This window comes from Poromitra crassiceps (genome assembly GCF_964638095.1).
Source record: "Poromitra crassiceps genome assembly, chromosome: 17".
NCBI lineage: Eukaryota > Metazoa > Chordata > Actinopteri > Beryciformes > Melamphaidae > Poromitra > Poromitra crassiceps.
The window spans coordinates 35,504,034-35,521,156 of NC_139635.1; the positions used below are offsets into that span (position 1 = coordinate 35,504,034).

The 17,123-nt window shown below is 46.0% G+C and overlaps 1 protein-coding gene across 1 annotated transcript in view; it reads left to right on the forward strand.

Moving 5' to 3' along the window:
- st6galnac3 (ST6 (alpha-N-acetyl-neuraminyl-2,3-beta-galactosyl-1,3)-N-acetylgalactosaminide alpha-2,6-sialyltransferase 3) overlaps positions 1-17,123 on the forward strand; it is a gene marked incomplete at its 3' end in the record, with an annotated part of 146,147 nt that overhangs the window by 90,009 nt on the left and 39,015 nt on the right. Inside the window, exon 3 of the mRNA XM_083653433.1 lies at positions 468-877. Coding sequence (XP_083509559.1) covers positions 468-877 — 410 coding nt within the window. The remainder of the gene's footprint in view (positions 1-467; positions 878-17,123) is intronic.

Genomic DNA, 17,123 nt, shown 5'->3' on the forward strand with positions numbered 1-17,123 from the left:
TGTACCTCACCATTTTAACAGACTGCTAACTTTTTTGCCACAGGGTGTCGCAAATGGTAGGGGTGTAGCAATGGTCTGATATACCTAGCAGTGGTCTGTTATACAGCAATAACAGACTACAGAATGCAATGATTGACCATTCAGTGTTCAACAGGTACAAGGCTTTAGGTTCAATACGCAATGCAAACCGAAAACCGACACAAATCTTTCTTCTCTTGAAATAAAAAAATTAACTAGACGATGAAAGTAATAAAATATATAAGTAAAATGAATAAAAACACACACAAAATCTTAAAATCAAGGAAACCGTGAATTTTGTGAAGCGCTACCCCCTACCGTGTAATAATTACTGTTATGTAAACGTCTCCTCTCCTCTCCTCTCCTCTCCTCTCCTCTCCTCTCCTCTCCTCTCCTCTCCTCTCCTCTCCTCTCCTCTCCTCTCCTCCCCTCTCCTCTCCTCTCCTCAGCCCCTGAAGCTGCGCTGTGAGCTGTGCAGCATCGTGTCCAGCTCGGGGCAGATGTTGGGCCAGGCGGCCGGGCAGCAGATCGAGCGCTCCTCGTGCGTGTGGAGGATGAACAACGCGCCCACGCGGGGCTTCGAGCACGACGTGGGCCGACGCACCACTCTGAGGGTGGTGTCCCACACCAGCGTGCCCCTGCTGCTGCAGAAGCCCCAGCACTTCCTGGGCCAGGCCAACGACACGGTGTACGTGGTCTGGGGCCCTCTGAGGAACATGAGGACGGACGGCAAGGGCATCGTGTACAACATGCTGCGGCAGGCCGCCCAGAACTACCCCCACGCCCGCATCTACGTCACCACCGAGGAGCGCATGAACTACTGCGACATGGTCTTCAAGAAGGAGACGGGTAAAGACAGGTCAGTCCCCACTCAACCTCTCTCTCTCTCTCTCTTTCTGTTTATTTGTTTGCTCACCGGTTTTTTCACACCTCCATTTCTTTTAAGTTTTCAAATGCTTCATCCTGGTAAAAAAACCCATCCTGATCATGTGATCTCAGTTCTGTTTCGCTCTACTTATCAGTCTGGACTCCTAGCCGTCCACACGCCATTTCAGCGGGCGGGAGTACTTGCCTTGACTGACAAGTCCTTCAGCCAATCAGCGTTGCCAAATCCAATCCAAATCCACTTGGAAGAACGGCGAAAACGTCTATTCCGCCTGGTGCAATGGCGCATTCTCTTGTTCGAGTTTAATTGTTGTCATTGAGTCTATTTCTGCAATAACAGCACTTATGGCTGTGTTTGCTCTACTAACGTTAACGTTAGCGCTCATTGCTTCGGGACCCGCCATACTGTTTTGCCAGCGGTGTCCCCGATTGGCCGGTTACATTGTCAACTACGAGGCAGGTCCCTGAATGACCCTTTGTAATTGATGGAAATGGCTGGGGGCGGGCTGGACGCCAGACAGATCCTCAGAATGAAAGCGGACGTGAGTTCACGTGGTCAGGATGGTTTACCAGGCTACAAACGTTGACCCTTCAGTACCTCGACATCCTGTGTGCTTCTCTCTGGTGCAATATCCATCTGGTTGACCTTATCGATGTCGATGCTCCGTTCAATGCTCTTTGCGTTCCTCGCCTCGGAGCCCCCCCTTTCATGAAAGTGAGTTACTTAGCGGTCCCCCAAAGAGGTTCTACACCGAGCTGCCTGTAAGCCAGGCTCTACACTGGGCTGCCCGGAGGCCATTTCTAAAGAGAAGCTTTGCTGAGACGCCTCAGACGCACGTGCTGGTTGGGTTGTAGACGTCAGCCAAATGTTGGTCTGGGGAAAATCAGATGAAGGCGTAATACTCCTTCACCAGATGATGATTCTGGCAGTCTCGCTACAGTCAACACCCGAGTTGTAGCTGGTATCACAACTCCACTGACAGCGTGTTGCCACATTCTTACTGTAAGCTGCACATGAAAGATGGGGAAAAGAGTCAAGCCACAGATCCATCTCTTGGAAGGTTTGAGGAGTGGTTTCGTGACGATTTATCATCATTAGTGGTTTGTTGGAGAACCTTTTTTGGCGACAAAATGTGTTGAAAAGGCACGCTGCAATTTGAAGACAGACCCACTGGTCCACTCGCACTGGTCTGTTTTTGTTCTCTCAGTCCCCCGAAGAGAGGTGCAGGTTCATGACTATGAGAAGCAGGCTCTAGTGCTGATTTCTCCACACCCCGGCCCGCTCCTGCGTGTCATCAGCACCTCTCGTCACTTCTTAAGAGGATTAACATGTTCAGTAACAGGCATAGCATCCATTCCATTCCAGCTGCATTGTCTACTTCTCATTCAAGATGGCAGGGTGAGCACTGCGTTCCGTGTCGAGCGTGTCTCAGCCTGTTGAATGCGGCGCGTGAGGCGCACGGCGAGATGTGGGGATTAGGGGGCGGACCCTCGGGGAGGAGAATCTCATTATAGGACGTAATGCTCTTGGGCGCGATGCGGCGCTTCAGTCAATTACTGATTGGTAAAAGAGACCGAGGTGCAACAATGAACCGCATCTAATGAAAAGCTGATGAGTGCTGAGAGGTCCGTCCTATCTTGTCTGTCTCCCCGTCTGTCGGCCAGTGTTTGTGTACGTCTGAAGCTCGACTGCGTGTCTTCCACTATTGATGGATAATTAGTATCCATGGTAACAGCCCTTTAAATTGGCCTCAATCGCAGCAGTCTTAAGTTATGCAGTATCAGTATCACTCTAAAAATATAAACTACGGCTCTTTATGGCTGCCATTTAGCTATACAAGCAAGCTTTCTTTATCTCTTCACAACAACATGAAATAGTAAATATTTGGCACACGTTTTTAACACTCTGACTTGAGCCTCCAGTCTGCTTTGGATAAGCATGGGCTTGCCAGAGACGGAACAGGAACACAACTAATTATCCAGATTGCCGTGAGCAGCCTAGCAGACGTGAGCTGCCTCAGCTCACCGCTTGCTGATCAGGTGGAACGCTACGCTGTCTAGCTGACTGGCTGGCTGGCTGGCTAGCTGACTGACTGGCTGGATGGCTGACTGGCTGGCTGGCTAGCTGACTGACTGGCTGGATGGCTGGCTGGCTGGCTGGCTGAGTTGCTGATCAGGTGGAACGCTACGCTGTCTACCTGACTGACTGGCTGGCTGGCTGACTTGCTGGGTAGCTTTATGGGATGGGTCAGATGTAGCTTTATGGGACGGGTCAGAGGGAGCTTTATGGGACGGGTCAGATGTAGCTTTATGGGACGGGTCAGATGTAGCTTTATGGGACGGGTCAGATGTAGCTTTATGGGACGGGTCAGATGTAGCTTTATGGGACGGGTCAGAGAGAGCTTTATGGGACGGGTCAGAGGGAGGTTTATGGGACGGGTCAGATGTAGCTTTATGGGATGGGTCAGAGGTAGCTTTATGGGACGGGTCAGATGTAGCTTTATGGGATGGGTCAGAGGTAGCTTTATGGGATGGGTCAGATGTAGCTTTATGGGACGGGTCAGATGTAGCTTTATGGGACGGGTCAGATGTAGCTTTATGGGACGGGTCAGATGTAGCTTTATGGGACGGGTCAGAGGGAGCTTTATGGGACGGGTCAGAGGGAGGTTTATGGGACGGGTCAGATGTAGCTTTATGGGATGGGTCAGAGGTAGCTTTATGGGACGGGTCAGATGTAGCTTTATGGGATGGGTCAGAGGGAGCTTTATGGGACGGGTCAGAGGGAGCTTTATGGGACGGGTCAGAGGGAGCTTTATGGGACAGGTCAGAGGGAGCTTTATGGGACGGTTGAGGGACAAAATTGATGAGATTAAACTTCAGGAGGACTCGTTCAGTGGTTTATGATGACTAGGCTGAAGTCGAGACCAACTTTAATGCTGTGGGCAATCTTTAGTCCATGAATCAATTATAATGGTGAAAACCACACTCAAACTCTTTCAATTAAATTGATTTTCTTTAAAGAATAGAACAAGTTCTAAAATGATATGAATCGCCCGTTTGAATCGAAAATATTCTGTCAAGACCAGGTGAGAGGGTCCAGGCGGAGTCAAAACAGTGAATGTCTTTGCAGATGTCAACAAAATAATGCCAATGGAGTTTCTAAAGGATGAACAGAGGTGTAGCTCTGTCTGCAGCAGCTATACTAAACCGTTCAACTTCCAACTAATCAATGCATAGGATTGAACTAATCAGTGGATAGGATTTAACTGATCGGTGCATAGCCGTTTGAGGCTCATTACATACACAGGGTACTACAGGTCCAATTCTACAGGTTACATTTGAAATTCTAATTCTAAATTGTTTGCAGTGTTGAAAGAGAAAACACACATTTTATGTTTTTGGTTTGGTTGGTGGTTGGGTGGTTGGGTTCGATTCCAGCTTGGGACCTTTGTCACATGACCTCTCTCTCTCCCAACCCCCATCCTTTGTGTATTTACTATCTATTTATTTTTGGTGTATTTTTATGCATAGTTCAAAGTAGAGAGAGAAGAGATTAGGGGATAAAGACCGCTTGAGTGTCGTACCTTCCCACGCTCGTGACATGCAACAAGGATCGTGGGCCGAATTTGAACCCACTTACATGGTTCACGCCTTAGCCCAGTGTTTCTCAAAGTGGGGTCTGGGGACCCCCAGGGCCCCTTCGGGGGGGTTCCAGGGTGTCCCCAGCAAAAAGGGGAATACTTTATTTTGACTATAATTCCATCCATAAGTAGGGATGGGAATCGAGAACCGGATCCGTTTAGAACCGGCTCCAAATTTTCTAATTACTCAGAATTGTACGCCTCCGACGTTATCAGTGCCTTTTAGCAATGCTGCCTGGCATATTGTCCTGACAGCTGCACATGTGCATTGCGAACCTTGCAAGGAGTCATGCAGGAGGGGAAGAAAGGGTCCAAAGCGTGGCTTCATTTCATGAAGAAAGACGACCACTTCAAGGCTTTTAATATAATTGCTGCAACGTTTCGGTCACACGACCTTCATCTGGCATAAGGTCGTGTGACCGAAACGTTGCAGCAATTCTATTAAAAGCCTTGAAGTGGGAGTCGGTGTGCGGGAGTCCTCCTTTTTCAACTGATCCTGCTTTTCCGACGCACCTGACGTACACGGTTGTGCAGAGATTTCCTCTCTTTGATGAAGAAAGATGACAACAGTGCTTCTGTCGTCTGTCAAATATCATCTCGAGGGCGGAAACAGCAGCAATATGTTGAAACATGTTCTATACTTTGAAGATAGGAACATTGTGTTCAGATGTTATTAGGCAGACATTCTACACTGTGTTCCCACTCAAGAGATGATGAGATGAAACAGCTGCGTTGATGCTGAAAACCTGTGTAGGCCTACTTTTTTTTTCCACCCAAAAAATGCATCGATAAGGGTGTGGTTAAAGAAGACCAATGAGCCGATACCGATGAGCAGAATTGATAATGGCATTGGTATCAATAAAATCGGATCAATTCCCAGCCTTATCCAGCAAAAAATAATCTTTAGAAAAAGGCAGAGTTGACATCCAGTAGTAGCCGAGATCAAGACAGGTCCAGACTCAAGCACTACATCTAAACGTATATGACAGTGCGTGATTAAAGGCATGATTCAGAGTGGTATGTAATTGCGCCCGGTGGCTGGAAGTTGCACCGCCTAAACTATCCGTTATCAGTGCTGCCTCCTGGCTGTCGGGTGGTATCGGCGCGGCGCTGTTAGTGGTGGCAGATAACGGCCTTACACCGACAGAACACTTAAATCACACTGTCACATTACAGCACTGCCACCTGGGCCGCTATGACCTGGGTCTCTGCTTCACCGCCAGCTGCTCATTCACAACAGTGTGTGTGTGTGCGTGTGTGTGCGTGTGTGTGTGTGTGTGTGCGTGTGTGTGTGTGTGTGTGTGTGTGTGTGTGTGTGTGTGTGTGTGCATGTGTGTGTGTGTGTGTGTGTGTGTGTGTGTGTGTGTGTGTGCGCATGCATGTGTGTGTGTGTGTGTGTGTGTGTGTGTGTGTGTGTGTGTGTGTGTTTCAGTGTGTGTGTGTGTGTGTGTGTGTGTGTGTTTCTGTGTGTGTGGGTGGGTGCGTGTACAGTATATGTGTGTTCCTGTGTGTGTGGGTGCGTGTATATGTGTGAGCATTTTAATTTCTCCCTGGGAATGCGGGGCTATTCTTTCCTGTGTCTTTTTTGATTTCCCCACAGCTAAGATGCAACATAACATATCTTCCATCCCATGTTCTTTCCAGTGATTCTCAACCTTTTACATAAATAAAGGTTAAATAAAAATATAATCAAGGACCTAAAATGTTGTCCACATCAGAGCCACGGACCTTGATTTGATGAGCTTTTGTCTCTGGGGCCCAAATCGGACAATATCTCGTCAGATTTGACTTCTTGTAAATGAATTGATGGTGAGGTTTCATAATTCATCAATTTGTTGGGGACCGCCTGGAAGCCACTCAAGAACCTCTGGTGGTCCCTGGGCCCCGTGTTGATAACCTCTTCCTTGCAACGTTAATCAAATACTGGTGACATTTAGAGTTACAGCCCATTTACTTCTGTCTGCTCTAGTTTACATTTCCCCGGATCATTTTGCAACGCATGCCGTATGTAATTAGATTTTTTTTTAACAGTTACTCATTTTTCATCATTTTTTAAATACAAGCTTGGCTTGAAATTAAAGGTGAAATGTGTATTATTATTTCTGATTTTCTGAAGCACAATATGACTCGTAAATATTAGCAGGGCGTTGCTGAATGGTGAGTGAAAACAAAAGAAACAATTTCTGCCTTCATAACAGGGTAGGAAATGAATGGGGGCTCCGGGCTAAATGCTGTTAAAAAATCTAAAATTGCCCTTGGAATTGAAAGCGCCGGTAAAATAAAGAGTTAACTTTTTCTGTATTTGCAAAGCGTGTCCAGATTTTGTTCTGCATTTGCAAAGCGCAACTCGAAAATGGCCAGCTAGGCATCTGTACCTACAAAAACCCCGCCCTCTCCTCCTACTAGCGTTATTTACCCCAATACCCTCGGAACGTATTTGACTAAAAGCTAAAAAAAAAAACCTGTTTATCAAAGTTAATTTCCTACCCTGCTTCATAAAGACCGCTTGAGTGTCGTACCTTCCCGCAGTCGTGAAGCCCGCTCCCCCAAAAAGGCTCGTTTTTCGTATGTCGTATAGTTTGATTTGTGGTTGTTCTTCACATCGCTGTGGAGCTTAGCGCTGACGCAGGAGACACACATGCACCCTGCAACTGCTGTCCCTGCTGCCCAAGACGGCCTAAATAAGAAGACGTGCGTCTCAGGTTTTCGAGGCGGCAGGGGATTATTTCCTGGAGGAGACTAACACTTCTTCCTGTGGCTGGCAGGTGATTGACGGGAAGCAGAGCGGAACCTCAACGCGACGCTGATATGAAAACACTCACCTTCAGGCACAATGAAATAACAGACAGAGAGAGGCGCTCCAAACCAAACAGGGCTTACTTTGTTTACTGTGATGGATTATCTCGCTCAGGCAATTCTCACATCTGTGGAGGTTGTTTTTCATACTGTATAAGAATGAATGGCAGCAAATGGCTTCTTCTGAAGGGAGGGAAACGATCTCTGATATCTCCAACTGTGCCGACTGCGTGCAGACAAACTAGGAATCATGTAAACACAGGGTTGGACCTAGATGATTGGCACAAACTTAATGAAACACTGGTATTATCTTTCATGGGCTTTGTGACTCCTCGGTTTAAGTGACAGACGGATATAAGAACCAAAAATGGATATTTGAGCTGCAATTAATCATCTCTAATCGCAGATGAGCTTAATACCAGATGCTTCAAATTCATGTTAGTCTTTTTTTATCTATCAGTGTGAATGTCACAATTGCGTAATCAAGCTTCATAATCTCCATCCACTTCATAAGTGTTAATAATAGCAGAGACCTTTAATATAGAGACACCCCACTGCATTGCAGGCTCCGCCAATAATAAGAAATGTTACTCCCTCCCGTTCTCTTAAAATGGGCGTGGTCATCAGCTTGTGATTGGCTGTCTGTCAATGGTGGGAAACTTCATTGGCTTACCGGTCACCTAAGTGGGCGTGGCAGTGGGCGAACCCAGATACAGGAAGTGACTGGAAGATGGGGTGTCTCGCTCTATTATTAAAGGTCTCTGTTAAACCCTTGTACCCTGCTAACCCGCTAACCCTTAACCGTCTGCTGGTCCGTGTACACGGTCCGTGATATTAATTCTTATTTTTGATAGTCTTAATTAATTATTTTTTTTATTTTTTATTGATTCTTATCCATTGGTAACTTCATCTCTCATACCTCATATCAACATTTCATGCTTACTGAATTTTAACCCCTCAAATGCCAGTTTACTGTATTTACTGTACAATAAAATTTTCAGTAGAAAACACAAAATATTATTTTTTTCCCTTCCCATGAATGCCACCTGGTGGCGGGGTGGTGGGATTATCATAGCTGTGGATTGATGACATTTTTGGCGGAGGAATTACTTTATCCCAGCTTCCATCTTTTGAGAATTGCAAATTTGCATTTTTTTAACTTTCATGGATCTTGATATTAGTACTTGTTTTTTATATTTATAAGTAAGTATTTTCTTATTTTTTATCGATCCATATCCGTTCCTGATTCCATTCCTCCCACCTCATATGCGTAGTTGAACATCCGGCTCAAAACACACGCTTGAACGACACCATTTAGGCCATGAACGAGGGAGCACAGAACTGGCCTCCATGGATGACGCTCTGACCGCCTCCGCCGCCCAAGGCGCTCCTTCGTGGGCATCGGATGTTACTGTGGCCTGCTGCGCCTCGCCGCTTTTGCGTGTCTCAACGCGGAAGTCATTGAAACCTCTTAGAACGGCATGGATCGCGACAAGATTACACATCTAGAGTCACTTTTTGACGCCGATTCCAGAAATGCTCGTCACGAGTCTCTACAACGAACGGGCGCGGAGATACGATGTAGTTTCAACTAAGGTAAGTTTTACAAAAAAAAACATGAAACTGCCCATTTTCGACTTCCAGCTAGTTTTCACAAGAAACACAAATGAGCTTCATCCTATGGAATCAAATAAGGGCCAAGCTTCAAATCATTAGTTTGCACCGGAAAATCCGCGTTCCCAGGTCATATGACCATGTTTCCATGATTGATAACTGCAGGGTATATTTCATGTAAATCTCCATGTAATTGGTTGCTGTGCTGTGCTGTGTGATGTGCTGGGGAAATAGGGGCGGGGGGGGGGCAAACACAATAGAAACTACAAATTTGATGTCTTGAGTCGAACTGAGAGGTGTAAGATCAGAAAAATAATTATTTTTGGGGAAAGTGGCTGGGAGTCGAATTTTTGTTTTTTGTTTTTTTGCAAAATTAACATTGAAGTCAATGGGAAAACTATGCAATGGATTTTGAAGCCTTGTAACTCAACCAAATGTTCAATCAACCCCAAGGTTAGATATTAAGGTCAAATTTCAAGGTATTTGGTTCAGGATGCCTGCTGAAAAAAATGAAATACCGGTACATTCATTTTGTAAGAATTTCCTGGACGTCTCAAAAAGGCGGTTTTAATGGAAGTCAATGACCGTGCAGCCGGTCCTTAGCAGACAATTAAGGATTATTTGAGTTTCTGGGTGCCAGGACGATGTTTTTCTAGTTCTGGCAACGTGAATTACCATAATAAACCATAAAAAAAACCTGTGCTTAATCTCACACCTTTCGCTCCAGGATTTTCCAAATTACACTTACAAAATTACACACGCGATTATTGCTTCGAACCGGCTAGCCGGACCAGCAGGGTATAATTAATACCCCCGGCAGTCACTGCTTCCTCGTTCTAAAAAAGTTTAAAGGGGAAAGTCCAGTCAGTTTAACACGTTCTCCATGTCGCCCCCTTGGTGTAGTAGAGTGAACAGCGAGGTGAGACTCGCTCTTGCGATGTTGGCAGGTCTGACGCTTGGAGCGGCTCCATAGAGAATAAATGAAGGAGAGCATCCAAAGGCATTCTCTGGAGATGTGTGGGCGTATTTTCTGGTTCCAAACTGTCTGACAACGCTGCTACAGAATAAAAGCTCACTCTGATATAAACACTCAGGAAAACACTTGATGACTACCACATTGCCTTCTCCGATACATGTACACTCGCCAGCCGCTTCTTTTCACCTGACAGTGAAGACTAGTGTCACTGGCAGGACGTAGCGCGTGGGAGAATCACACTATTCCCCCAGTTCCCCTCCCCCTGAACAGACCGACCAGAGGATTCGCTAGTGAAGCGACCATGACACATGTGGCTTCCCACCCCACACGGCCAGTTGTGCCTGTATGGACACCCGACCAAGCAGACCAAGAGGTAACACGGGGTTTCGAACCCGCGACCCTCGTGTTGGTAGGCAGGGAATGACGCCCACAAATAGATTTCTTTTGTACTTCAATGCCAAGAAATCATGTATGGAGACGTTGACGAACTGCACACAGCAAGCTCAAGCCGGTCTATGATGCTTTATTAGCCTATTTCACATCCCACACAAATCAGCCATGTCGTGTCTAAAAGGCAGGAAGTAAAACAGGTGCAGCCCCGCGACTGGAACACCTAAATGGGTCCAGTCCTGGGGCGCTAATCAATGTCTTGCTTGCACCTGTTTTACTTCCTGCCGTTTAGACACAAAACAGCTGATTTGTGTGGGATGGGAAATAGGCGTACATGTATGTACACCAAAGTAAAAGGGAGGAAAAAGGTTTTCTCTGGACGTCCCACAAGTTTACTGTGTCTGACAACGGAATTTAATTTGGCAAAAGGGGCGAATCTCAATTCGAGCGGAGGAGGAGGAGGAGATGTTCTTCTCAGTTTGCTGGCTGCATCTTATCCAGTGCAGCTCTGTCGTGAGTGATGCTGCAGAGACACCGGAGGTACAAATTGTTCCCTGACCCTGAACGATTCAAACTCAAAGTGTAGGAAATGTGACCGAAAGTAGCATTCACCGAACTTAATTTATCGATGCAATCTGCCTCCCGAGGTGACGGAGAGCAGCCGTCGGCGTCAATGTCAAACGACTCTCCGCCGTGCGCAAAGTCCTCTGTTTGCAGAGTGTGCCGTACGTGACTGCTTCTGTAATTGCTTTGTGTATTGGATGTCAAGAGAAGGAGAAACTGTAGATAGTAGAGCAACCTTATTGTTGACTTGTTTAGGAGATTGAAAAGGCAAGCCCACATAACTGTAATCTCATGCTTATCGTCATGGGCCGTTAAAGAGAGAAGAGAGCAGTGAAGAGAACAGTGGGGCGCACGGCGTCGCTCACCACACGAGGCAGCGATTCTCATTCTATAGGGCCTTGAAAATCAACACTGAGTGGGCTGCTCTCAATCCAACACCAAGAATTTGTCACTCAGCAAGCGTGTAATGACTTTACATTTCTGTGCTGAATGCTGGTAATCACTGTGAAATTATCTTATTCACTGAAGCTGTAGGAAATTGGAAGCCAAAATAAGCCTGCGTTCAGGGCGGTCGTCGACGGGATCAAAAGCGGTCGAAATGGGAGAGCGGAAAAGTGATCACAGCAGTGTCCTCTAAGAAGGAAGAGTTCGGCCATTTTGTGTGTTGCTCCGACCCCCCCCGGCGGGCGGAGAAATGAGCCGTTGGGCGGAGGGAGGAGAGCTGAAGGCGACGTGCAGTGTTCCTTAAAACCCATTAGCATTCATGTTGGAATGATGTAACGACACTGTGAGGATGTTAGCTAAACTACTGTATTAGCGAGGGAGGGACGTGGATTGTTGGACGTGGATTATCCATTTGGAAAAGTGGCAAAAAAAATCCTTTCTATGCTTCGTGGCTAAATCTGTTTCAATCATGAGAGGCCAGTCGGTAAGATTTAACAAGCGGCTTTATTTAGCAACTACTTTGGCGTATGACTCCCTTGCCAGGTGGCGCTCCTCTTGAGGTGAGAGGAGGGCATCTGAATAGGCTAGGATAGAGAATCCCTGGGGGCTGGGGACTGGGGAGGTGGGTGGGGCGAAACGACAGCTTCAGAGGAGATGATGAACAGCCGTGATGCCGGCTGCTGCTATGATCTGCCAGAGAGGGAGGTGACGTAGAACCCTCGCTATATGTACTAGGAGGAACTGACGTCATAACTGATGTCATACTTACACTTGACTGACGTCACGGGCTGATCAGGTTATGCAAATATGGCGGCCTTCCGATTGAAATTTGGTAAGAAACCTCACTTTATTGAAATTCATCCCTCAGTCTGATCTTTAAATTGCTAATTTACGTTAATGTTTTTGTTGAGTTTTACTTTTCGGTCAACAATAATTTCGTAAGAGAAGATGAGACTTTCTTCCAAATGGTGTTTGTAGAAAAGATAAAGCTCTTTTCTGTGTCTGTTTCTGAATAACATCTGCACCGTGCAGGAGAGTGGATGCTAACCAAATCATCTCGGGGCTCGTAGGACTTGTGTATTCTAGCAGGCGAACAGTAACGCAGGTAGACATGCTGGTTACCCCCGAGCCACAAAAGAAGGGCCGTAAATGCATTTTCTGCTCTGCTTTGCTGAACCCAATTGAATAAGCTCTACTGGGCCTCGTGTTCAAACACACACACACCTGCATCACTAGTCATGTAAGACTCCATTTAATAAGCCTTATTAGATCAAACAGCTGCTTGGCTCTAGAAGAATAAAACAGTAAATAGATCAAATTCTCTTATAACACAAGACCAGTATGTAACACCAATATGTCTGTTCGCCAGTGTCAACAAAACAAATGCTTATTATATATTTAAAGGCTTTATAAGAATTATATTGTCTTTATAAAGGGTGAGGAGATAAGTTGTTTGTTCCCCGTGGGGAAATTAGGTTTTTACAGCAGCAAAAAGTAATAGGATTCACCAGGGGAAATATATTCTACACAATCAATGGAATATAGAACATGCAATCAAAGAAAAAGAAAAGAAAAAGAGTAAAAAAAAAAACAATAGGAAAAGATAAAACAATGAAAACAATAAAATATGGCAAAACAACCTCGGGGTTATGTAAATTATGCTGCTGACAATTTCACTTAAATAGGAGAATATGCTCAAATATGAAGGGAAAACAGTGTAGCAATTGGAAGTAAAATGTGACTGTCCAGTATAACTAAATACAAGTAGATGTAAATATATGTAAATATAGGTATGTGTATTCATATTTGCTGTACGTGTGTATAAATATAGATAAGAATAAACAGTGTTATAAATATCAAGTATATGAAATAGTGGGATCCTGAAAACATAAAATATGATTACATATGCACAGAAAGTGTTGAGACGTGTGAAGTAGCAGCATAGGCCTAGATTTCGGAGGGGATGCAGGAGACACGTCCCATTCAATATTTAAAACTATAGTCCCAGCCAATAAAAACATAAAAGAAGCATCAGTCTTTTATTTTGAAAACCCGATATAATGTAGATGGAACAAGGGCGGGTCTTTCCCCCCCTGCCACACACACACACACACACACACACACACACACACACACACACCGTGTTGTGATCTCAGTCAGCAGCAACACCAGAGATACTACCTCATGTAGGCTTCGCCAATAGTATGAAATTATATAATTTTCCGGTCTCCTGAATCCTAAAGACTGTGGACTTGCTGCTAGTCTCCTAAAGGGGCGTGTCAGTGGCGAAGCCACGTGACGCAGATACAGGAAGTGACTGGCAGTTGGGCCGTCTCGCTCTGAATAACTGTCTGTGGCAACACGTCTCCTCTTCCTCTGGGTGTGCAGGGCATGCAGGTTTATATAACATAAGGGAGGGGCCAGAAGAGAAAAGGAACTGAGGTGTGATATTGTTTTTTCTTAAATAGTCTCAAAACCAAGTTCTGATGGCAGCTAATGAGCCACTAGGTGATGTTTTTCTACTTTACTTTTAGAAGTCTTGTTTGCTACTGTAGTTTGCTAAGATAACAGGCAGCAGACAAGCTAACTGCCCTGCTCCACTACAGCCATCGGGCATCAGGCATCGCCATCAGCCGCCAGCCATCGAACGACTGAGTCCTTTACCAGCACGGGAAGATGCTCCACTGCCCACGTTGCGTTGATGTGACAGTGTTAAATAATAGATGTTTTCAACGTGAACATGAGACATTTTGGTGCGGTCTGAGATTAGAAAACCTTTTAGGCTATTGACCGAACTCACAAACTTGAAGTTTGTGAGTTCGGTCTAAAACCACGGAATGTATTTATTCAATACACTCTGACCACAAGCAGTGATGCAACGATAGTCAACTAATTATAGATATTTGTTGAGTAATCCATAATTCCTTCCCTCAGGATACCACAGGAGGCAGGGAGATTGCAGATGAAGTGAGTGAAGCGATTAACAGAATTCCCCGTCTCTCATTTGATTTGTGCGTATAGGTTACATTAAACTACTCAGGGCTCATTTAAATATTGCTAAATGTGAACTTCATGCAGGAAGTTCCCGGGGAGAGAGAGAGAGAGAGGGAAGGAGAGAGAGAGAGGCAGACAAACACGTAAGTTAGGATTCCCATTGTCATGAAATTTTTAATAACCATGGGATTTTGACTGTCATGGCTTGGGTGTAGAATTAAACTTAGATGAGAAAAGTTGATCTGCAGGAGAATAAATATTTGAAAGCAAAGAATGCCTTAGAGCCTTACTGCATTTTCTGTTTTCCTTTACATAAATAAAGGCATGTCCAGCATAAATTGATACAGAAAAGGCAAAATTTGGTGCATAAAAATTCACCAGAATACAGGAAATTAAGGGCCCTATCGTTGTACGGCGCTATCGTTTGCACTGCGTTTGCGCGCCTCTTATTGCTATCTTCCCAGCGTCTTAAGCTATCGTCTGCCTCCACCGTCCAGTTTTGCGCTGGGATGACGCAGGTGTAGGCGTGGCCCAGGCGTGTCCGTGGGCCTCTAGCCTATCACCTGTCTCGCGCAAGTGTCATTTAGCGCTCTGGCAAGATACCGTCGGTATGTTCTGAGCGCAAAGAGAGGTCTGGGCGTTGCCCGTTCCAAAATAGGCGTTCCAGCGCTGTGAGCGCTGAAGGAGTGCGTGCCCGTCCACATGTCCTCCAGTGCCCACCGCCCAGGTGGGGTCATCAAACAAGCCTCTCTGTGTGGAGCTTGCATGTTCTCCCCATGCCACCTGGGGGCTTCCTTCATATAGGAACCCCCTTCACCAAAACATGCAATATCCTGGTCGCTGAAGTGGTGCCTCCTCTGGTCGTTCGGTGCGCCTGTTCGGAGGGAGGGGAACTCATTGGAATAGCGTGATCCTCCCACGTGCTATGTCCTACCGGTGAAGCTTCCCCTGTCAGGTGAAAAGAAGCAGCTGGCTACTGCCCATGTCTCGGAGGAAGCATGGAGCCAGCTTCGGCTCTCTCCAGATCGGCAGAGGGTGGAGCAGCAACCAGGATCAATAAAAAATGAAAATAAATGTGCACTAATGGAGGATAAAAATGGGATTAGAAAAAATATTAGAAAATAAAATAAAAATAAAAGTGTTTCTGATTCGGACACATCACCAGTGGTGCGGACCAATAAGCATCCAAGGAAGGAGGAGGCGGTCCCTAAGTGGTTGAAGTTAGCCCGTCACCGTGACAGACGGCGATTAGACAGATCGTTCATCCAATCACCTGCCAAGTTTTTTTTAAGTGCCCGCCCCTTTCCAAACTGTTTCCAAGGACGAGTTCCCAGAGATGGTTCTGTGAAACAAACCATCTGGCCGTGTCAGGTTAGCATTTTGCAGCCAGCAGGTGATACGCACTGTGCTGGTGTGTGTGTGTGCGTGCGTGCGTGCGTGCGTGCATGCGTGTGTGCGTGCGTGCGTGTGTGTGTGTGTGTGCGTTTGTGTGTGTGTGTGCGCGCGTGTGTGTGTGTCTGTACATTTTTACCACTTGCTCTCCTCCCACTCTTACCCTTTCCCTTCCCCCAGCCGGCGTTTGACATTTTAAGTGCAGCGGGTGCAGAATTGTAACTCTCACTCTCTGGACCCTCGAACACAAACTGAAACTCGGCCAATCACAGTTCTCTATGCTCACCGTACTGCAGGGCCGGCCAATCGCAGTCCTCTATGCTCACTGCACTGCAGGGCACAATCATAAATAATCTGCAAGATCTGCCCAAACGTAATCTGCAACATATGCAGAATGGCGGATGGCTTTTCATGCACGGAGTGAAGTAGCATTTAAGTAACGCGCTTTAATGGCGCGAGCCGGACGCTGATGGATCTCCTATCAGTGTCCAGAGGAAAGGAGAATAAGTGCGGCTGTAACGTCGCGTGAAGCCGTAACGCCTCCAGTCATGTTCCGTTAGACGTTCAGCTCTCAAGTGGATGTGAACGAGTCACTTCAGATTAGGGTTGTAGAACGACGTGTGAAAAGGGTAAGCAATCACCTCTCGGTAGCGATATTAATATCCGCTTGTAAAATTGTCGAGCCGTCAACTCCCAAACAGCGGCCTGTTCTCGAGAGTCTCTCAGCCAAGCGACAAATAATAATACAGTCATTTCCCCGACAAACGGGCGCTTTCGGATTCTCCTAAATTGTATTGCTTCGCATGTCGTTATCGATTCTTAGAGGCGTCGACACGCAAATCGTAGTAATCCCAGTGAGAAACTTTCCGTGTGCTTTTTCTCATGCTTCTGCAGAGGCGTGTGAAATGAGATGGTTGACTTTCTGCTCAGCTTTCAATGCAGCTCCCGAGGATTTCAGCGGCTTTCAAGTCTCATTAAAGTGGATGCTTGCCCCAGTAAAAGTTCTACCATATCATACTTTGTGTTCAGTCGTGCTATTTGATGTCTGTTGCTCAGTATCTAAAATGCACCAATAATTGCCTCCTCGAAGATGTTGCTATTTCGTCAATGATGGACTCACCTAATGTCGAGATTTTTCATAACGAGTTTTGCGTTTATGCCAGTACACATTTTTTGCCAGAATATGGATCTCGTTTTTCAAACTCGAAAAGTGCACTCAGTAGAGTGCAGATCTCCGCCAGGCTCCGCTACGCGTACGGTATCTACACAAGATTCAGGAACTCGTCTTTGCCCCGAAGGACTGCATAATTTATTTTTATCACTAAATGTGGCGCATAAGATTATGTGTACTTTCAGTTTATACTGCTCACCCAGCTCTGCGCCAATCAGCAGCCACACCGCCGCTCCCT